Consider the following 24,472-nt stretch of genomic DNA (forward strand, 5'->3'; position numbering starts at 1 on the left):
TTTTGAATGTGTACGTTTCATAAATTTAGACCGTTTTGAGCAGTCGTGTTCAAAGAAATTTAATGAAATCCATTGACGTCAATACTCGTAATTTTCAAATACAATTTCTAAAATATTGATAAAATATGCATCAGTCTGGTTTTTGCTGTAGTTCTTGTACAATATTTAAATGTTTTAATTAATAAAAAGTGATTAAATGTAATAACACAGTAAAACCTGTTAACATTAAAAATGTGCACATTCTCATTAAAGACGTTACTCATTAATAAATAAACTCAAGTCAAAATTATTTTGTAAATCCCATTTTTTCATCTTTGGCCTAGAGGAATGCAGGTGCTCAAACATGCAGCTGCTCAAAACTTCAATATTTTTTGAAAATATTTCATGAACATTTTAAACCTTGTACATGTGAAAATCTGCAAAAGAAAATATAAAGAAAAGAAATAAAAATATAGGACTTTCTATTTGCTTTTAAACTGTAAACGCTTTTCACTAAGCTGTTTTTCTTATTTTTCAAGTTCCAAATTTTCTTCTTAGCTCCATGTCGCAGTAAGTTTTGGGAGTTCATTTTCAGTCCATCTCCTATCCTATATCTCCTATATCTTGCAGAGATTGACTAAAAATTAGCTCCTAAAACTTACTGCCAGATTCTGGAAGATAAATTCTTCAAACAGTGGTACATGTGATGTGATGCTGGTCCTTCATGAGTCACTCTCAACTTAACGGTCTATAAAGCCTATAAAAATTAGTCCATGTATTTCACAACACTTCAGCATGTTACTCTTATTAACCGGGAGTCATTTTTTACCCAAGCCAAGTCTCTGAGTACCTGACACGTTGCCCTTCTGGAGACTCCAGGTAGGTTGCAGTTCTGGAAAATGGTATCGCTGGAGACTAAATGGTTCCCGATGGTTTTACACCTAATTCTTCACCTTAATTATTAATTATTTTGCAGTTAACGTGTCTTTTATTGTCCACCTGTTTTTGTCTCACCTTGCTGACCCAATGAGAATTTCGCTGACCAATGGTCATACCTTAACTTTGCAATTTCTGTATTGCATTAGTTTTCAATATTTCTCATGGGGATTTAATAATTTTTGACTTTTCTGTCTGAGTTCAATCTCTTTTTTGGCTCATTTCATCTGTAAAAGAAAACCTGCCTAATGATTCTGCACACCTGAATATAAGGAGTTTTTAACCTCCAGCCTTCATGGACAATTATATATCACTTATTAATGATGAAATACAAAATTAATAGTAGTTATTAAGATTGATGTGGTTTGGAATTGGTCAAATGTGCTTGGAGAAAAAATTATGATCAGAATATCAATGTGCCTAATTATTATGCACTTACTGTAAGATGTGCTCAATGTGCGCGTGATCGCGAAATTGAAAGTGAACAGCGAGTGCTCATTCCAATGTGATTTCAATACCCCGCATATTGATAGCGTGAAAATTATATACAATATTAGCGTGTTAGCGGGAGCGGGACACGCGTTGAGGGAGTGGGCGGTAAAGGTCAGAAACTCAGCGGGCTTAAGAAATCTGTACCGTACGCTCTAACGTTAGGCTGCGCATCAACATATGCTAAGTTTTTTTTTTTTGCGCTACCCCATCTCCACCCCCAATCATTAGTAGTGCCGTTTCGTTCTGTCTTTGCCAGTACATATAGGACCATTTTTTAAATAGCGCCATAAACTAAATTTATTTAAAATTTATTTCAAGCACTTTCAAGGACCTGGTTTGTTTTCAAGTACTTTCCAGGCCTTGAATCCATATGTCTGAAATTCAAGTACTTTCAAGAAGCATGGTAACCCTGTTATGCTTATTCAAAATTGGCTTGTCACATTTGGTTAAAGTACCCCTACAGTGACTGATTTTATCCCCTACAACTCAAAATCAATCAAATCAAAGAGCACTCCCCACAAAATCACTAAAAAGCTGTCACTAATCCTAGTTCATCACATTCTCATTTTGTTATAATCAATGAAGCTCTACTCTACACAATGAATCTCTTATTTACATTGGTCTACACCTTGTTCTAATGGGAAGATTCCTGTACGTGCAGAACTCAGCATGGAGTGCACATTATTAATGCTTACAATGCGCAGATTCTGCATGACCATATTCTACATCCCTAATCCTACACAATACCTAATTTTAACAATTACCTTACTAACTATTAATAAGCAGCAAATTAGGAGTTTATTGAGGCAAAAGTTACCACAAAGCTGCAGTAAGAGGGGGCTGTATGATGAATTAGAGAGCTGAGAGGAGCGACACAAATAAACTAGAGATGTCAGGGTCAGAGCTCCTCAAATAGTCAACCACTGTCTGTCTGACCTCGCCATACACAGGAGAGCTCCACCTCAGTAGTAACCACCCTCAGACCGCCACCGGGTCATGAGGAGGTGAGGAAAGGCGTAAAAGTCAGTTAAACTATAAATGACTCTTGGGTGATGGAAGACACGTAGGGAGACATATTATTCGAGAACGCCACTTTTGGTTTGTTGTATGTTGAGAATGTTAGAACTCTGCACTGAGAAAAGCAGCAGGAGAGGAAGTACAGTGTTTTCAGGCATTGTTTGGTCTGATATTTCTGGATCAAAGTGAATGATCTGATCGTGCACCATAGGAAAGAAAACACACAAATAAGATCACTTTAACAATTCATAGACAGCTGAGAGGCTAAACAGAGGGCAAATGGAGATTTTTATGTCCTTAGTTGTTCTTCTCCTCAGAAGTGTTATAAATGATCTCAGCAACATCTCAAACTGTTCTCAGATTTGCCAAGATACAAAAGTTTGCAATGAAAAGTCTAATTTCAAAGTTTGTTTTAAAGGGGTCTTATGATGCGATTTCAAGTTTTCCTTTCTCTTTCTCTTTGGAGTGTTACAAGCTGTAGATCCCTGTAAGATCCCTGAAGTTGCAAAGACTAAAGTCTCAAAACCAAAGAGATATTCTTTATCAAAGTTAAGACTCTGCTATGCCCCCCTAAAACATGTCTACGTCACGGTGTGGAAATATTTGCGTAATGCTGCCCAAATGTTCACGCAAAGAAAGAAGGCGTGGTTTCAGTAATCACAGTAGTGTTGATACAGCCATGACAGGGAGAAGTTGTGTGTTTCTAGGCGAAAGCAAAAGCACTTTATTTGGCCTTCCGAAAGTAGTCGTGTGTGTGTATGTGAGAGAGAGAGAGACAGGGTCACATCACAGTGGAGTCAGCTGTCTTAATCGCAGCTTGTGTGCAAACACATACGAGCTTCATCACTGTCTCTCACACGACTCAGTACCCCTCTTTCAGGATTGAACTGATGGTAAAACTAAGGACATTATTAACTTTAAATTACATTTATTTTGAAAGATGAAGCTCACAATTATAGAAAGGGGCGTTACATTTCCGACGAGTGCTTGCAGTGTTCGGCCAATCACAATGCACTGTGCCAGTTGGCCAATCAGAGCAGACTGCGCTTGTCGGAAGGAAGGGCTTTGTAGAAAACAACACGTTTGAGAGAGGCGGGGCATAGAGGACCTACAATAATGCACAGTATTTTAAAAATAATGTGTTTTTGAACATTAAAGCATGTCAACATATTCTGTTACACCAAATACACAAAATAACAATCTTTAAAAAAGCATCATATGACCCCTTTAAGAAATGTTCACTGAAAGGTTCTTTGGGGAATCCAGAAAGGATCTTCTTTGGCATCACTGAGGAAACTCTCTTTTGGAACCTTTAAGAGTATGTGCACCAATAATCTCTGAGCAATACAGTTTTATTGAGAAGCAGGACTGTAACAACATCTGAGGGCTTGTTTCCAAGAATATCTATCCTACAAGGACCAAGCCAAGTGTAAGTGAGAGAGGGACAGACAGAGAAAAAAAGAGGAAAAAGGCCCCTACTTCCTCTATTCTCTTCCCCTATTCCTGGAGGATTACGCCACACATTTCTCCGTATTCCTCAAGTCATTCTTCATCTCTGAACCAACCCCTCCTGTATAGACCAAGGCCCCAGCAGTGCTGTTTTTGTTTGTCTGAGAGAATGAGAAATAATGCAGAGAGGCGGATGAAGGGTGGCGGAGTGCAGGCCCAGCTGATTCCTCTGTTTAAAAGGACCGACCGACCCCCTGTTTTCATTCCTCATTGTCTCCATCCTGAACAAACAGCTCTAGGGCCGTCTATTTGTTAGCATTTTTCTAAATAAAATGCAGCTGACCTAAATAAAGTACTTCAAAGAAAGTTTGAAAAAAAAACCACTCTACAGTGGGAAAAAGATTTTGAGGGAATTGATGTGGGGAAGATGAGAATTTTTAATTATATTTTTTCTTTTCCAGGACTGTCCAAGTTCAACAAGTCAAACTTGGCCAACATCATCAATTGAAAACACGACATATAAACAATGTTAAAAACTTGATTTTCACCACAGGGAGTCATTTAAGAGCTAATAGCGGTGGCCATCGTGGACATCAAATTTAGCACAATGCAGTGTTCCCTTTCAGTCGGTCACGTTTGACGTCACGTTGGAATGTACTGACGAATTATGATCTTGCCTGAGACCCCTATCATCTTCAAGTGTAAACTAAACGAGCCAATGCATATTGGCGTGCAAGATATGCATCTCACGCTCCACCCTGCAGCGCGGGTATAAATGCGGAAGCGGGTGCAAAGCAAATTCAGCTTTTCACTTCAGAGCTGAGCGGTTCTATCGTTCTGCTCTGCCTGTCGTCTGAAGAGGAGTATTCTGCCGAGTCAACGAGCGCTCTGGGGAAGAGGCTTCTTCAGCACTGCTGTTGGTGTGACGCCGCTGCAGCGGAGGTTCCCCTGTATGCTTCAGCACTTCTGAAAGAGCTAATTTCCCTAAAAGAGCAAGACACGAGTGTGACGTTGCATCTTTGTAAAGACGACGGTGCGTCTTTTTTAAGATGTCATTCCACCAGTGTGTTTCTGGATGCAGTTGGTACCTGGAACCGGATGACAGTCACGAACGTTGCCTCACGTGTTTGGGCATTAAGCACGCTGAGGCTGCATTCGTGGATGAGTCATGCTCTCACTACGGGAGGATGACCATCTCAACGTTGCGGTCGAGACTCCAATATCTCAGGAGAGGTAGAGTCCCCTTACTTATGCCCCGATCTAGTTCTTGACGTCGATCTAGATCTAGTGCTGCCACCTGGAGGGGTAACCCTCACCTCCCATCTAAGACCTGTAAGTTTTCGTCCGTGCTAACGTCCAAGACTTACGGTGCCGTCCCCGAGATTGGTTTTCAGCGATCAACCTGAAGGATGTGCACTTTAATTTCAGAAGAAGGGAAAGGCTGTCTCCAAGCAAAGGTTTTATAGCCTTCGTAGAGCCAGTGTCCTCTCGTGTACTCACCTCGAGTAGCCAGTAAAGCCAGAGGAACTGCTCGGTGTCTTGCTTGCTCCGACATTCCCCTCTAAGGACCAGATACGTGCGCTTATTCTGCTCTTCAGTTAAGTTCCCCACAAGGCGAACCCTGTGGTGTTCCCCCGTCACCCTCAGCAGCTGGACGTGGAAGAGCGTCCGGCACCAGGTCTAACATTCATAAAGTTGCCTGTTGGTTAACCCCTGTACTAGGCTAGGTGCCATATGTTGTGATCCCCACGATGATCCCATGTGTGTATTCTTCCACGATACGGTTCCCCCCTCGGTGAACCCGTTTCTTTCCCTTGGCAGACTCTGTTGTGCCGTCAAGCCGGTGTTGACTCCCTCCTTACTCTTTTAGTTTACACTCGAAGATGATAGGGCTCTCAGGCGAGATCCCAATTCATCGGTAAATTCTGACGTGACGTCTCGGTTACCTCCTTCAGGGAACGGGGATTGCATACGTAACTGAGACATTTCTTTGTAACTGTAACTGTAACAAATTAGTGCTGGGCGGTATGACCAAAAATTCTAAATTATACCGGTTTCACGGTATATGACGTGCATGACCGGGTGTTTCTATCAGTGATGAATGATGAACCAAAGCTAAACACTATTCACATGAACACTAAACACCATTATGGTAACTAGGGGTGGCACGGTACATGTATTCGTACCGAACCGTCACGGTACGAATACATTTTCTACTGATTAAGAGAGGAAATACTGCAGTAGATTGACTTAGAATGCCATATTTTAATGTCATGATGAGTGAATATTGTAGAAATATTCCACACTAAATAGTGACTAAACACGACCCATTAGGATAATACATGCTAAAGAGGAGTCACTCTCGTTTCGCGACGTCGTCTGATAAAATCAACATGCATCTACACTAAAGAGCGTCTATGTGGTGGTTTTGGCTATATTACTTTTTTATCTCATGCAGCACACTGCCTGCGTCTGAGTAAAAAACTAAAACAAAACAACAAACAAAAAAAGTGCATAATATTAACAGACGAACTATGCTCATATTTATAATTCCAAACAGTCAGCAAACGACAGGTGCTTGGAAACGCTGTTTTGTACTCATTTACTGAGTCTGCTGCTTTACGGCCCACTGAATGCGCAGCTTCTCTGCCGCTCACAGCACAGAATAAATGCAGATTGCCAAGAGAGGCGACACTGCGCTGGGATTGATTTTGTTTTGGGGGTGTACTAGAACATGCTTGGTGGTTCGAAAATGGCATTATTTTTCACATTACTTAGATTATTACAATACCTTCCTCCCCAGCCTGGCAAAAACGGCTTGATTAGTTCCAGGTTTGATGAAGGCCCGCCTTCCAAAACAAAATGTGTTGTGATGGGTTAGCTGTCCCAGTGCGTTGTGATTGGCGGACAGCGTTTCAGTACGACCCTGCTCCTTGCTAAAACAGCAAGTTCATCTATATTGCTATATCAATATTGAGGATCGTGCATAACCTTTGCATGCATGGATATTGCAAGACATATTAAAGTGGTAACGTTCTTGTTGTTGTTGTTTTTTGGCCAAATCACATTTTAGATAGGATGTCAACAACAGCTTAAATATAATTGCATTTACTATGTACAGATAAGTGCAATGGTAATATGTATTATGTTTATTGTTCTTTAATTCTAACATTATAACATGAATTGCAGTGAAACTGTTTTACAGTTGAATTTATTTATATCATAGTCCCACTGTTACACTATTTGTGGCGGCATATATATGCAAATTAATTCTCTGCCAGCGGGAGGCACTGTTGGAGTTGTAGAGAGCGAGCTTTCCCTGGTAACGGTGTACATGCAAGATGAAATTAAAATGACAAACAAAATTTTCTGAAGACAGTCGGTTTCCTTCAGAAATACAGTGATATAAAAACACCCACACCGGGTTTCAATTTTGAAATGTGCAGTGCTCAACTAAGCGTTCTCCCCACCCACCAACCATTCAAATTTCCGTAGGCAGGATTTATTTTAATGATATTCTAATAGGCCGCTTTGTGACATCACAAACACCGGAAAACAACTTTGTAGTCCAAACGACCCGTTCATTGTAGTTGTTGAAAAGGGATTTTTTAAAAACTAAATATCTCCCTTTGGAGCGGACTTTGAGATTTGTAACTTTGTAGATCTTTTTATGCCCAAACATACACACTACACACTGACTTAAATTCAAAAAGTGAAAACGCATAATAAGACCCCTTTAACTTCTGCATTATGGCTGTTACTATTACAAAGAATAAACTATAATTAAAAAGAATAAACTTACTGTAATTTGTAACTATACTTTTTATGTAGTAATGGTATCTGTCCAATAAGTAAATAGTCCAGCATATTTCAGTTGATAATTTATAGCTAAATAATCGTGGTGCTTCATTTCTTTTGTTAAACATAAATAAAATTAAATGTTTACACTCATAAGATTTTTTTTAACCCATTTTGTTTCTGTATTTTTCATTATGTTTGTTATACTGTAAGTTATATTTTCCATTTGACTTTTTGGCAACACTTTATTTTAAGGTGTCCTTGTTACATAAATTACGTGTATTTACCATTATAATAACAATTAATTATGCAGAAATACATGCATGTAAACCTAAGCCAAACCCCAACCCTAACCCTAACCAAATAGTTTGTACATGTAGTTAATTTACTCAGTATTTACAGTAAATATACACTGTAAAAAATGACCGTGATTTTAATGGTAAAAGACTGTAAAAATTCAATGGTAAAAACCTATTAATTGGTCAATGGTAAGTTCCCCTACTATATACTGTAAAAAAACTGTAATAGACATTACATGTAATTTTACGGTAGTATACAGTTTTTGGAAGTGGAAAAAGAACGAATAATTTACAGTGAATAACTGTAAATTGACATTCCCAGAATTCCCTGTTACATTTAACATTTCATGTTTTTTCATTGAAACAACTTTTTTCTTGTCAGTTGTGTCCATTAGGGTTGTATGTTACATCTAATGTTGTTAGATTAATGTTTATTTTCAGTTTCATATGTGTTACTATTAGAGGTGGCATGGGACACAGATGTCACGGTTCGATACGATTTCAGTACAACAGAGGAAAAAAAGAAATCAGTTTCTTTTCATTTATTTAGAACAGACAGTAGTGCAAATTACAATTTTTTTCCACCTAGATGTGTAAATACTAAATATTATTACATGTTATATATATAAAATCTGTTTTGTTTTCATTGTGAGTGTACACAAGTAAAAGCAGACCTTTATACAGTAATTATTAATAAGACAATAAGTGTTTAAAATTGATTCTGCTGGTATTATGAAACAGTTGAAGTGATCGCGCCGGAGCACGCGCACACACACACACACACGCACACACAAACAAACAACAACAAAAAAAAAACACGTCCATTCCAGCATTTCTAACTTGACAGCGCAGTTGGTACTTTATCAAAATAAAATACAGTGAGCCAAACATCAGAGCACCCGCCTCTGTGTCACTGTTGGAACGCGAGAAGTACAAAGCCTATAATTTACATAAATAATAGTTTAGCATACAGTTATGTTACATCTCAAATATGGAAATATTATGGAATATTTGGATTTGTGACGAATGAAAGAGGTAGGATACATGAGCACAAAGCCCCATTTCGCAAACAGTTGAGTGCGCTAGCCTTTAAAGTATACTCCTTTGTCAGTCTATGTGAGAGGCGCGTTCAGAATCAGCACATGGTCACCGTCTAGTGGGCTTTGTTTTCAAGTGCGCAACCCATGGTTAAGGCTACAAGGGATACGTATGGCACTACATGGCATTCGCTGTTCTTCTGCTGGCGGTTATCAAACAGCGTTGCATTGCTGCGGGCGCCCACTTCTGGATTGGAGGTGAATTGCTTGTATTCGTCGTAAGGCCTCATGCACCGAACCGAGATGTCCGTACTGTGACGGTTCGGTACGAATACATGTACCGTGCTGCCCCTAGTTACCATAATGGTGTTTAGTGTTCATGTGAATAGTGTTTAGCTTTGGTTCATCATGTGACTTTCTCATCACCACCTGCTTTTAGTGGTTATCAGTGCATTACAAAGGTACAACAGACTTCAGTTCTTCAATAGGTTGGTATATTAACATTATATAAGCTAATGAAATTTTGGTATTTAAATGTAAATTTAAGTTAAATACGTAAATATTTAACCATATTTTTATACCATATTTTTTAATGGTAAAATTCTGGCAACCACAGCTGCCAGTTTTTTTACCGTAACTTTTACGGATTTTTTTATTTTTTAAGAAACATGCCTATTTTCTTTATTCCAAAGATTCAAAGCTGGCCTACATTTTTGCAGTTTTCTGCAGTTGTTCATGTTTTACATTCAAATATTTTTCTTTTGTACATAATGTTTGGTGCCTTTTGAGGCCTGTATAGATCTGGACTTTTTAAGCGAGGATAATCAGTAAATAAAAATTTATCTATTCAATATCTAGAGGAAAATCTAATTTCTGGTTATCAATATTGGCCAAAATTTACGTATTGGTTTATCTCTAAAGTTCATTGCACACTGAGTCCGAAATTTTCGTCTGACATTTTCGTCCGTCATAAAAAAATTCGGATCAGGTTTGATTTTCTGCGTTTTCGCATCCATAGCATGCATTTTTATAGGAAAGGATGAGGAAAACGGAAAAACACACGCATACATTTTGGACTCCATGTGCAATGACCTTAACAATTAACCAGAGATTCATACAGCAGTAGGTCCACTAAAAGGATAACTTAATTTTAGAACTCAAATAACACTCATCTTTGTACAAAATAACTAATATAAGTGTTTTAATGAAAATACATACAATAAAAATAGTATCCTCCAGAATGCTTTTCCCCATAGGACAATAGCAACCATCAACATGCCACAAATTCTGTCAATACAGCTCCAGAAGCCAGCCACAGAAAACATGATAACTCCATCAGACACATCCCTTCACAATCAATGACTAGCATACACTTTCAAGTGCATAGTCAATCCTCAATGCACAATAGACTGGACAGAATAGGACAAAAAATACCACAAACAGAACCTTCAATTCAAAACAACGTGGGAGATCGTCTCCCAATCGTGGGAGAACTACATCATTCTGACAGGAACCTCAGAACAGCCTGATTTGAGAGAGGGGATTTAAAAAAAAACCACTGGGTGGATTTTTAGCATTATAGGGTGAATGTGTACACAAACGTCCAACGCACATTTATGTTCAAACAACATGTAAAGTGAATTTTGCTTCCGATGACCCCTTTAAGAGTCCTCCATGTTCAATTCCTTTCTCAGTGGCTGAGATTTTACTGTGGCCTACGTGCAGCATAGCCTTCACACGTAGTGACAAGTCCTCAGGGCCTGGGAGTGTCAGAAAAAACCTCTAGAGGCACATAACATTACGGCTGGTCGAAAGACGTGCGTTTATGAGAGAGGGGTTCTCTGGTTATTTAAATTAGGATTAGTATCGCCGTAACCTTGGTGACAGCATGGGCCATGAACATACAGATGTGTGTATGCTCAATTGTGATTCTTTTCTATGGGATGTTTCATGTTGCATGTTCTTGAAACATTTTGGCTCTGCAGAAAACACATGCAGATAACTATGAGTATATGTGGTATTTTGAAAAGTTATCATGAAGCGATACACATGCATACTTAAGCTCATGTTCAACGCTAATGTTCATCTACTACCTGCAGTTATGGGGGACTAGGGAATAACTCATAAAGAGGACATCCCATGTTAATTAGCATGCTGTTTGACCACTGACATCAGGATAAATGACTAATTACTATAGCATGACCCAAGTCTGACCTTCTTTCTCCACTTCCCTATTATACCCTGGTCAGATTTCTGCTTTTCTTAATTCTTCCATCCATCTACACTGTAAAAAATGATGTTTCAAAGTAAATACATAAAACAAAGATTAGTGGTTTACGTTTGACAAGAAAACACTATTTCAGTCTACATTCTACTTGTTACTTGCCATTTCTTTGTAATAAACTGTGAAATTTACTAGCCGAGTGTTTTTTTCCAGTGAATCTGTCTATGAAATAGGAATTATATTTTGCACTAAAATATAAAGGCTATTTGTAGAATTTTAAGCAAATTCACCCTCAGAATTCTCATTAAATTAAAAAATAATTTAATTTAATATATATAATATTTAAATATAATACATACAACATAAATAATATATAACTGTACTACTACTAATAATAAAAATATAAAACGATAGAAGAAAAAAAACCTTAATTTTCTGCCAGGACATCATCAATTCATTTTATGGACATTTCCGCCAACTCTAAACACAACACAATGCAATGCAAAATTAAAAAGACAGGTTAAAACCTGTAAAAATGAATATGGAAAATTCCTTTATATACAGTTTTTCCCCTGCCATTATATCAAGTTTTTCCCCTGCCATTATATCAGGGGAGCGGGGAGCCCCCCCCCCCCCGAAGGTCAAGTTAAGTTTATTTCATTTTATATTCTATATAGCACCAGACCACAACAGAAGTCATTTAAGTTTACCTTTCCTATAGAACAGGTCTATATCTTGTCCTTTTATTAAACAAACTAAATAGCCTTATGTTATTTATCTTATTTATAAAACGGCATGTCATTTCTGTCTCTACATGGTCGCACGTTTACAATTATCCTCTGCTCTCTGTATCGCACACACACACACACATACATACACACACACGTGCACAAACACAGGTAGGGCCCTATGATTTCTGCGATGTGGAAAAGACGCATGGAATCGCGGAATCTAGTCATAACAACGGAATTTACTGTATAATACGGAATGTCACAGAATTTGTTCAACTTTAAATAAATTAATCAAAAGTAGGTGATTACAATTAAATATGGACTAGTTTCTGTAAATATTAAGCCGCAAAAATAGTACTATTTGAATATGAATCCTGCATGTTCTGCGTGTCTCTGTATGATTGAATGGCACAGAAGCGCAGTTTTGTTTACTACACACACACACTGCAACCCGCGTGATGCTCGCGATGATTTCAGCATCTGCCTTCTCTCTAAATGGGGACATAAACACATGAAAAACATCTCTGCAGAACTGCTCTGAGAATCACTTCCTGAGCATTTTACCATTTCAATAGAGTAAAACTAGCCTCTGGTAAGCCTATGGGCAAGACTTCTGGTTCATTAGCTGCTATAGGGAAATAACGAGAAGAATAACAACGTGCGGTGAACTAGGGCTGCGCGATTAATTGGAAAAAAATCACGATCTCGATTCATACATAAATGCGATCTCATTGTCGATTCACTTCCGTGTATTTCCCTGCATTCAGATCATGCTGCATTCACGCGTTATTGGTCACACTCACACAATAACAAAACACTATTAATTCACCAATCAATCATAAGATCACTTTTCTCCTCTCCTTCATTGGCCACGTTCCGCTGTCACTCACGTGACGTGTAACAAGGCGGCAGACCTAAACGGAGTCAATAGGCGCGTTCGCAGAATGATCACCATATGACATCAAAGTACCACGAGAGCGATAAGAAAGCAGTCGGATCCTATGCATTCAAATCGCTCTTGCGGTACTTTGATGTCATACAGTGATCATTCTGTGCAGCGCTGCTTCAACAGGGTTTCGGCATCAAGGCTTGACGGAGGGTGTGTCTGAAGCTTGTTGCTGACCAGAACCGTTGAGAAACAGAGTTGCGACACGCTTTGATCGCACCGCCGCGCGGTCACGTGGTTCATGGACCTCTCAATAGTTCCAAACAGCTCCGCTGTCAATAGGTTTGAATGGGATTAATCGGGTCAGACAACAACAGCGGGTATACTTGCAGCATTTTCCGGCAAATATTAACACAAAACGTCCATTGATTAATTTGTTTAATACACTGATAGTAGCATTTTGTCTGTGGCGTTTAATGGAAATAATATCAATGGGTTTTTCTTGTTTAACTATGGAGGAGTAAAAACATAGTACAATGCAACACACAGGATAAGGCGGTTACATTTCTTTGTATGCAAAGTATAAATAGTGTAAACTGCTTAATAAAGATTGGAGACTTGAGGCATGACTTTGTGTGTTTTTGTGTTACACTTATTCCTGTGGATGTGTAGACCAATGATGAAATAAATTATGCTTATTTAAAGAATATAAGAAATCTAATTAGTATGTAAAATGTGTTATTGTATTAATATATATTTCTTCATCTATGGTCATCTATTATTCACATTTTAATACAATATTATGTTAAAATATAAGATACAATATGCATACACAAGTGAATATCAATGAATGCTAGAAAAATGCTAGAAATTGTTTTAGCCATTTAAAAACATATTTTTCGCCACCATCTGACTAATTAATACCAGCACTTACCTATTCTATTCTATTCTATTCTATTCTATTTATTTTAAAAAAAAATCATGCTATGTGAACTGTGCTAGACTAACGGAGTCTTGTCACAGCACTTGTATTTTGTTGCTCTTTCGTTGGTCTGTTTGCTTCTACATTGTAAGTCTCTTTGGATAAAAGTGTCTGCTAAATGACTAAATGTAAATGAAAAAAATGTAAATTTAAGTTTTGCAAATACTTCAAAATAAAAAAGGCAACCAACTATATTCATCAAAATATTTTATTATATAATATATCCACGTTATCTAACTGCAAATATAGCATATACTGCCTATTATCTAAAAATAAACATTAACTATAACGCGTTTCATAAAATACAACTACTGGCCAGATTTCCGAGAGGTAAACTAATGCGTTAAAATGGCAAAAAATGCTGTAATTTCCTCAAATTTCTGGCGACTGTGTTTGAGAAGCACTGAAATGAATGGGCTTCAATGCTGAAACTATCGGTTGTTTGGAACTATTGGCTGCTCATGACACACTTTACTTCCACATTCCTAAGTTCCTATGGAAGCGTCGCAACTCTGTTTCTCAACGGCTCTGGTGCTGACCATGGTGCTGACGCGCCGTCATAGTGATAACAGCCAATCACATACTTTTCTGGTGCTGCATGAATGGGATTGGCTAGCGTCTGCGCTAGGGTATTTGCATAAGGCGATCTGATTGGCTGACGCCTGCGTTGGCGCTTGAAAAGTTGAAAAGTTTTCAACTTCTGCCACGTGCAACGCCAGTGAAGCGACGCGAGGGACCCACAATTCAGTTCGGCAACGCTTGATGCCACTCCATTCAAAGTAAACGAGAGGCGATGACGATGCCCCGTGTGAATGTGAATATTTTTATTTATTATTGTTAATGTTCTCTTATGTTTAAAGCTTTAAAATTATTAACTTTAAGGGGTCTAAAATAAAGAAGAGACAATTTTTTTGTTACTCCAGCACTTTATTATACTGAATGTCCAGTGTTTTTTTTTGTGTGGTTTTTTTGTACTTGAGTGCAATACATTTTGGTTGAAAAAATGAGAATCGTGTAAGAGAATCGTGATCTCAATTCCCATGGAGAAAAATCGTGATTCACATTTTAGCAAGAATCGTGCAGCCCTACAGTGAACGGTAAAACTGTTTGCACTACAAACCAGTGTGTTCACAATTAAGATAATACATTAAAATAATATGGTAAGACACCAATATTCAATATCAAGCAGCAAAACGAACTGTTTTGTACAGCTAAAAACAGCTTGACGCGGATGAGACCAGAAGCCAGACCCATAAAATTGACTAATTTACCATTTTTACGGGAAGAAAAAGGTGAAAACACACAGAAATTTAAAGGTATTCAGGCAACCTGTCAAAATAAAAATTCAGTTTAACTTCTTCAATCAGCCAGAGATATATTACCATTGTTCAGTAGAATGTCCATAATACTATTAATACTAGTATTAGTACTACTACTAAAATTAAAACTGAATTTTTTAAAGGTGCTGTATGTACGTTTTTGACTCTACTAAAGCATAAAAATACCATATTATGTTTGCAGATATTTAAGAAACATGCTAAGTTAACATACTTGTTTATCTGAAAAACAATGCTACAGTCAGTTATTCTCCTTTGAAAATGTGCGTTCCGGCCCAGAATTTCGGTCTGTGTTTTGTTTTGTGAAACCCGCCCGCTGCCAGTTTACCCAATTATATTTCGGCACCTCGGGTTGCCAGTTGGCGGGAAACACAGCGCATTTAATTTCATTCACCGTCATGTACGCTCCTTCCTGTTGGTGTCATTAATCTGGCAACCTGCGTGTGCGTCAAGTCTGAGGATTACATTTACATTTATTCATTTAGCTGACGCTTTTATCCAAAGCGACTTACAATTGCTATATATGTCAGAGGTCGCACGCCTCTGGAGCAATTAGGGGGTTAAGTGTCTTGCTCAGGGACACATTGGGTCGAACCCGGGTCTCTCACACCAAAGGCATGTGTCTTATCCACTGCGCCATCACCACCCCCAGGATGAGGGGCCGGGTGAAAAAAAACCCCTCTCCAATATTTTGAATTTGGACTGCAATACCTAGTTCAACCTACATACAGCACCTTTAAGGAATAATCACACAACATTTCTTCCATGTTTTAATGTTAATAGTAAATCCCCTTTGTTTGCCAAAAAATAAAGTTTGTTTAATTTTCAATAGTTAAAAAATAAATGAAATTAATGTTTTATGCTTTCATTTGATAACCAGAAAAATTTAAATACACAACACAGAATGTCTGAGGAAAAAAAAATCATAAGGCTATTTTAAGAATAAATTTAAATAAATGAAGTAGTTTTTATGCTTTCAAATGATTAGATATGCTAAAACAGAGAATTTGGTAACAATAAAACATGGTGAGAAAAATAAAACATTTCATAGGGCCCTAAGCATGCAGTTTTTGTTAAACTTGTAATAAATTGATGTGAAATTGTATAAGTTTCATGATTTTAATTAATTAGACATGCTTTTTGATTAATAAAATTTAATTTAAAGGGGTCATCGGATCCACAAATTGATATGATTCTTTAGGGTCTTAATGAAAAGTCTATAACATTTGGTTAAAATTTCTCAATGGTAGTGTAAAAAACACCTTTACCCTGTCAAAATCAGCTCTGTTTTCATCAAGCCTTTTTTAGTCCATGTCCCTTTAAATGCTCATGACTCTGCGGACCCCGCCCCTCTCTTCGTGGGGTGACGAGCAGTACTGTTTATTTCTTTTTTCTGTAGATGAAGCTGGATCACGAATGATTCGCGCGAACATAGACGTATTTAGGCAGATTGGGGGTCATTCACTTCAAAGCGAAAGTAACGTTAATCCTCTGCGTCTTCAGCAGCTCAGATGTCGGGAATAAATGACGACTGCTGTATTCATTATTACATCTGACAGTGCTCTCAGAACAGTCTGATTTGAGAAAGGGGATTTTAAAATAGGGATTTAAAAAAAAGAAAAACAGTGGCTGGATTTTTACCATTATAGGATGGATGTGTACACACACCTCCGACATACATTTATGCTCAAACAACTTGAAAAGTGAATTTAGCATCCGATGACCCATTTAATCATTAAAAAGGAGTCCAGAAAAAGCGGGATCCTGAAAAATTTTAATGGAAAAAACGGAATTTGAGAAAAAATAATAAAATGGATTTCATAGGGCCCTACACAGGTGAGCACACTCCCACCAGCGGACAGAGAGCACGTGTCGGAAAATATGTCACGTCAATCACGACAACCCCCCCAACTGTAAACCTAGGGGAAACACTAATATTAATACACTATATTGCACCCTGCATTCATGGATTATTTTAGAATGTATAATATATTAATATTTTAATTTAATTTATTTTCATTTAAAATATATAAAACAATGGAGTCATTTTATATATAATATAATAAACTATATTTTTTAAATGACTAATGAGAAAACAATATGTGCCTAATTTTCATGAAAATAATATTGCAAAAAATATATCTATCTTCTGTCCTTTCGTGTGAGAGTTGGGGTCAGACACTGGCCATACAGACTCGAAACAAGACAAATGAGAACAATAAAGTAGTGGTGACACCTCATTTTAACTGTGCAGGAGAGGGCTGTTCGTATTTGAATGTAAGTTTGAACGATATTCAATACTCATAGCACTGAACTGATAATGCCTAATTTAATGAGGCTTATCCCTAAGCATATGGGATCCAAACTAAATGAATGTTTTCTCAACCTATACACTATCAGTGAGGTTTTTGCAGTTTTGCTCTTCATTACATTAACATGATCCACCTAGCTGCCAAACAGCCAACACAGTGATTTGACTAAGGTCAACACATTATTTTTAACATTCATTTGTGGGAAATAGGTGTTAGAGGAAGGCTATGAGTGATTGTGATGTGAATGGATGGGGGTGGGAGGGAGGGTCAAATTTAAACAAGCTTTGAGGAAGGGCAGGTTGGAGCAGGTGACAACGCTGTCCATCTTAGAGTGTTAGTGGGTAATTAGTTACTCTCTCATTCTCGCAGCTGATGTCTCTTATGACATAGTGGACCAGTAGCCCTCCTTGACCTTTTCCTCAGCCCATATTAAGCTCAATTTAGAGCATGTGTTCTTGAGCTAACCTTTTCCCAGGTCCGCAATGTGAGAAGAGGCCTGTGGCCATTGATGTTCCCATCAACACAATCTCCTACCCTCTTCTCTGGACAATATGAAAATGGATAAATGCATGGTCATCCAGTGACCAATGAATGAGAAAAAACATGGTATTACTCAGAAATAAGGAATAATTAATATATATTTTGCATGAAGAAAACAATGCCTTTAGCATTATTATAATAATGTTTTTAGTATTACCCTCCAAATTTTACTTTTTTTCCTCATCACTTTTGAAATGACTATATATGTGACCCTGGACCACAAAACCAGTCTTAAGTCGCTGGGGTATATTTGTAGGAATAGCCAAAAATACATGGTATGGGTCAAAATTATCCATTTTTCTTTTATGCCAAAAATCATTAGGATATTAAGTAAAGATCATGTTCAATGAAGATATTTTGTAAATTTCCTGCCGTAAATATATTAAAACTTAATTTTTGATTAGGAATAAGCATTGCTAAGAACTTCATTTGGACAGCTTTTTCTCAGTATTTAGATTTTTTTGCAACCTCAGATTCCAGATTTTCAAATAGTTGTATCTCGAATATTGTCCTATCCTAACAAAGCTTAATTATTCAGCTTTCAGATTACAAAAACATATTTCAGATTTCAAACATATACAAAAAAACCTTAATGGTCCCAAAAATAGGCTAAACTTACACATACATGTAATTTTCGTTAAATATAAATTTAATTTATTCTGTGCAGTCAATAGGACTTTTTAAATCCCCATATATATATATACTAATAAATGTATACTTTTATTCAGCAGTGATCAAAAGTGACAACAAAAACATTTATAATGTTACAAAAGATGACTTCATAGATTTCAAATAAATGTTGATGTTTTTAACTTTCTAATCATCAAAGAATCCTAAAAATCTGTAGCATGGTTTCTACAAAATATTAACCAGCACAACTGTTTTCAACATTAATAATACTAAGAAATGTTTCTTGAGCAGCAAATCAGCATATTAAAATGATTTCTGAAGGATCGTGTAACACTGAAGACTAGACCCTTTTGTAATGGCTACTGAAAATTCAGCTTTGCCATAACAGGAATAAATTACACTTTAACATATTATAATAGAGGGCAGTTATTTTACATTGTATTTTTTTTTTTTTTACAATATTACTATTTTTACTGTATTTGAAATCAAATAAATGCAGCCTTGGTGAGAAAAAGAGAAACAAATCTACTTTTGAATTGTAGTGTTTTTTTTTAGTTTTTTTTTTACTTTTTGTAAGTTAATTTAACTTTTTTTTTTTTTTGACAGGTTTTATGAAATTGAGCAAAGTGTAGAAATTTCAAAACTTTTTTTTTCTTAGTAGAGGGTGGTAACATTTGAGTAAAAAGTCCCAATGTTAGTCACTTAATTAGAGTACCAGTCACAAAACCACACAACACTTCCCAGTCATGTTAAATTTAACTGTTTAACACACCCAATGTCTGGGCCTGGCACAAACAAATAATCTGACTCCATGTCAGGATTTAAGCATCCCCATAGACCGCACAGAAAAAAATTACATCGTATGATCGCCAGAAGCCTAATTATTTTCAATGCTAAAATCCACAACTATTAGTTTAAGCCTCTTTTGCATTCCAGCCACCGAGCGCTGATTATTTTACCCTCCAGATAACGAGTGGTTGGAGAAGCCAAACTGCTGAATAGAATCTCTGCAAGCCAAAGGGCAAAAGATGAATAAGCACTGTACTGACTAGAGTTTCTCCATCTTCAACAAAGCTATATTTATCTCTTCATATTCTGTTGTCTTTTCTAATGCTATTTAACAGCCAGCGCAGGTCACCTGAGAGCAGTTGGTCAGTATCTGGTGCTTAAAACATCAATGCAAACTCAACAGGTCTCTGTTTTCCAGTGTTAAGCAAAATATGATAAAAGCGGAAGGAGGAAAGAAAGCATTAGCGCCCATCATCGTTTTGTTTACCAGCTGAGGCTAATATGGAAGGTAAGCGTGTTAGCGCTAATCTTCCTTTCACACATGACATTGGCAAAGCACAGGGTCTGGTCCCCTGAGGGTTTAATGGGCCTCAAACAGGCTATTACAGCAGTGAGTGAACCAGTAGAAATATTATCTGCTCACATACAATCGCACGTGACCAATTACACATTATTTGCTTTTGGCAACACTTAGGTGGCACAAATACCAATTTGACTTGTAGGTCATTCAGTGTTGGGTAGATTACAAATGAAATACAATGTGGTACTGATCAGGAACGACATGACTAAAATCTTTTTTTATTTAGTGTCACAAGACTAATCTCATACTATTTGGGCAAAAATATAAAGAAAGGCTTAAAATGTTTCTTGTGAAAATACTGAAACCACTAGAAACCACAAGATGCTCTCTACTGATAGATGACCTTTAACCAGCTCAATTTATATAAAAAACATTCCCATTTGTGACGACAATTTGTGAACCAAGATTTTCCAAGTAAGTGTTCCCACAATGTTGTAATTTGTATTCTTGGCAAAGCAATACAGACTTATTGGTTGCATGCAAGTTATTTCTGTGGATTGCACAGCTAGAAGCCCCACAAAACTGTTTCCTCTATTTAAAATGAGTTCTTTGATAAATATACTTTGTTTTGGTATTTTATTAAAGCTTTACAACTTGTTTGTTTCTAACATTTGTCAGGATATTAATATGTGTGTACACACTATTGTTATTGTTAGATAAGACAGCATTGATTGGAAACATTTTATTTTTGGTAACAATGCAAAAGGTTTTACTGTCACTTTTGAAAAATGTATGTTTATAAAATTAACTTTAAATTTTTAATGATGGCCTGTGTCAAAGAATTCAAATTGGCAAAAATAAATATTTGACTCTTTACGTAAGGGAAGAGATTTATGATCATGCAACACAACACCATCTGTAATTATTTCTCATCAAAATAAGCATATGTAGGATTTTAAGAAACTCACACCGAAAATCCCTATAGACTCTTCAACTATCTAATTTAAACAACTGTGACCTACTGTACAAACCACTAAAAGTCTAGTTTGCTCATATAACCATGTTGTGATGTACGTTCACTGATCACTCTCTACTGTATAATTGTTTCATTATCCAAATCAAGTCTAAGCATCAAATTTGAAAAATCCCTTTCATACTGTATCACCACAGTGACACATTCCCGAATCATACTTGCAATAAACCCCCCTCAAAACCTAACATGAAGCAAATATCTTCAATTACAGCTTAACATACATAACTGAGGAAATTACAAATAACGTTTTGTATAAACAAAATCAGATGCTTAAAATTGTCGATCAGACCATGATCAGAACACTAACTTAGCATTTAAATTAGTATTATTTTTTATTTATATTTTAAAGAACAAAAACATCCTAATTAAAAAGATACTGTGACCACAGACAAGTGAAGAGAGAAGAATGTTAGATATCAGAAGTACAGAGAACATGTGCGTACTTTGAGGTAAAAGAAACAGTAGATGAAATCGGTTTTCTGTTCAGTTTGAAAGAAATTTAGGGGGGGCTTTGTCATTTTTACTCAGAGGAAACTGGGTGTGGGATTTGGAAATGGCATGAACTGGATTCTAACTTGGGCCCCCCACAAAAGGGACCTATTTTATGAAGTATTGGATGAGCAAGTTAAGACAGTATATACAGCAGACGACAGCTAAAGGCTAGAATACACTACATGACTTTAAAAATCTGAACAGATTTTTAAAACACTAGGCATCATACACTTACCGACTTTGTAAATAGTGACAAAGGATAACTGGGCATCATAAACTACATGACCGAGGATCATACACTACAAGACTTTAAAGTTGTTCTGATCACAACAAACTCACGCAGAAACGTGCGCCTTGTTGACAAATGATATGTGTTCTAAAATCGGCAGAAAATATCAAACATGTTTGATATCCCCCGACTGGATGGAATCAAGGTCTGAAGCTAAAACAATCGGAGTCTGTGACCATCATACACTACGTGATTTTCTTGTCAGCTGTAATCTGCAGACTGGCTCTGACTTTCCTCAACTAGCGTCAACTTGTCCAGACTGTAAAATCGGGGGGAAATCAGGGCAAAAATTGTGTGGTGTGTTCCAGGCTTTACTCTTTTCTAATGACACTTCTGATAATCCACCATCACAACCACAACTCAAATGAAGTTAAAGGGCACCTATTATGGAATTTTGAAAATGACCTTTCATGTAGTGTGTAACATAGATCTAAGTGAACAAAAACATCCTGCAAAGTTTTATATATGAAAGGTCACCATAAAAAAAAAGTTATTGTCTCTCAAAAGTAGGAGTCGACTCTGAGTCAGTTTAATGAATCGTTTTTCAAATGAGTCATTTTCCTTTTTGTTGTGACGTCAAGACGAAAAATTATCAAATTGGCCGCGCCCACTCATTGCGCGCGCAGACACCAGGGAATTAGGGAAAACATCATGTCGACAATAAGACGCCGTGTTATAAAGTGCGAAGCAAAAGCGACCTTTTTTTCACTGCCCAGGGACAAGAATGTGAACGGGAATGGGCGTTCCGTTTCCGACCATCTCTGCACAGAGTATACCAATCACAACTGACTGGGTCATCTGACCAATCACCGCAGATTAGCGTCACGTAAAGGAGGGGTTTGGAAAAATGAGGCGTTGAACGAATCATTTGGGAGTCGGTGAGCAAATCAGGTAAAAATAAATGCATATTATACGACAACAAAAGTGTTTTTTGTCATTGCATGCATGTAAAACTGTTGTTGGGGACTCCCAAAACAACATTAGGAACATTTTAAATGTCATAATAGGTGCCCTTTAAGTATTCAAACTGTGTAAGACCATCAAATGTCAAAAGTTTTAAAATGCATTTAAACTTTCAGCCATTACTGGTGTAGTTCTGTTTGGCGGCCCTAGTGGTGCAGAAATTACACATTTCACTTTTAAACATGTCATTTTTTTCACTCTTCATTCCTTTGGCAATGTTGTATTTAAACAGTCATGCCAATAAAACTTGCCTGAAAGATGAGAGAGAGGGACAAGGTGAGAGAGGGGGTCAGGGCATGTGCTCCTTACCGGATAGCCTTCTGTTTTCTTCTGGCACCACTTCAGTAGAGCGTTCCTCTTAGATCCACCGTACTCCCGCGCCAGAGCAGACAGAGGGTCTGTTCTTTCCACACTAGCATCAGGGGACACACACATACACACGTACGGTCACTAACACTGCATCTGTACATGTGTGTTTTGGAGTGTGTGACATGCATTCGTAACATTTACTTATTTCCTAAATGCGATTATAGCACTTAAAGAGCTAAATGTATTTGCGTACTAAAATCTGCACAAAATATATACTGTATTTGGGAGAAATAACAATGACAGATTGTGAGTGACTTTCACTTGACGGGTTTAGTGTTTAACCACTGCTAAAATCCTCACACACGTGAAAGTACATCAGTACATCAGGAGCGTCTGTCTATGAGAGACACAGCATGAAAGCTAATCAGATTTCCTTGTTGTGTGTTCGTGGGAAGATTGGATGACTCTGTGGTCATTGCACTGGAAGTCAGAACACTATATGCGTCATTGTTTGTATTAAATACAGATGAGTCCTTAAAGCTATAAAGTTATTGATTTCCTTTTTATTTTGTTCTTTGATGAACAGACATCACAGCAGCTGGGTTAATAGGTTATTTTGGCTGCTTTTTCTTTAAGAGCTGCCGACGCAGATCTGACACGCATCGTGTTTTCTCTCAACTCTCTTTACATTTTCTGACCCACTTCAGGTCTTAAAGTCTCTATTAATGATCTGACGAGTGTGTTAGATGAGTGAGAAAGTGCTGGGCTGGTCCAGGACAGTTTTGAAAACCATTTCAGAGACATGTTCTTAAATGTGACTCATATATTTCACGCAAGCACAGTTTTAAGGCAGTTTTAATCACCTTCATGACTTAACTGACCACGACATTGCATGCACATTGTTTCTTTCGCGCTTTGATATGAAATGATAAAGGCTACAGCGTGCGGCAGCACCTTTGTTCAGTACAGTACAGTTTCCGCGCTCCTTTGACTCACGCCTGACGCTGAAGTGAAGTTGAAGCACGCGTCTGAAACATCTCCTATTTGATATGCTCGTAAAGACGTTCTGTGACTAAATTAGCAAGAAAAAAGAGACAGAGGCAGCAGTTGTGAGTGGGGTGGCCAACACTAGCCCCACCCCTGTGTTAACGCCGTTAAATATTTTTAACGCGTTAAAGTGAAAAACTTTATCGCCTGCGTTAACGCGCTAATTTTGACAGCACTACTTTATATATATTCTCCAATACATAATATTTAATATGTTATAATGAGATTACATTAATAATGAGATTACTACTTTCAGAGATTAATGCATTCAGGAAGGATGCATTAAACTGATCAAAAATGACAGTAAAATTTTTATATTGTTAGTATCACAACTATTTTCAACATTGATAATGTTTTTCTGAGCTGCAAATCAGCATATCA

General features: G+C 37.3%; 1 protein-coding gene across 2 annotated transcripts in view; it reads right to left on the reverse strand.

The window, feature by feature from the left end:
• Positions 1-24,472, reverse strand: part of LOC306869179 (cytospin-B-like) — a 129,235-nt gene that overhangs the window by 28,056 nt on the left and 76,707 nt on the right. For both annotated transcript variants that reach the window (XM_079415820.1, XM_079415821.1), the window contains one exon: positions 23,045-23,147. In XM_079415820.1, coding sequence (XP_079271946.1) covers positions 23,045-23,147 — 103 coding nt within the window. The remainder of the gene's footprint in view (positions 1-23,044; positions 23,148-24,472) is intronic.

This window comes from Barbus barbus (genome assembly GCF_936440315.1).
Source record: "Barbus barbus genome assembly, chromosome: 5".
Taxonomy (NCBI): Eukaryota; Metazoa; Chordata; class Actinopteri; order Cypriniformes; family Cyprinidae; genus Barbus; species Barbus barbus.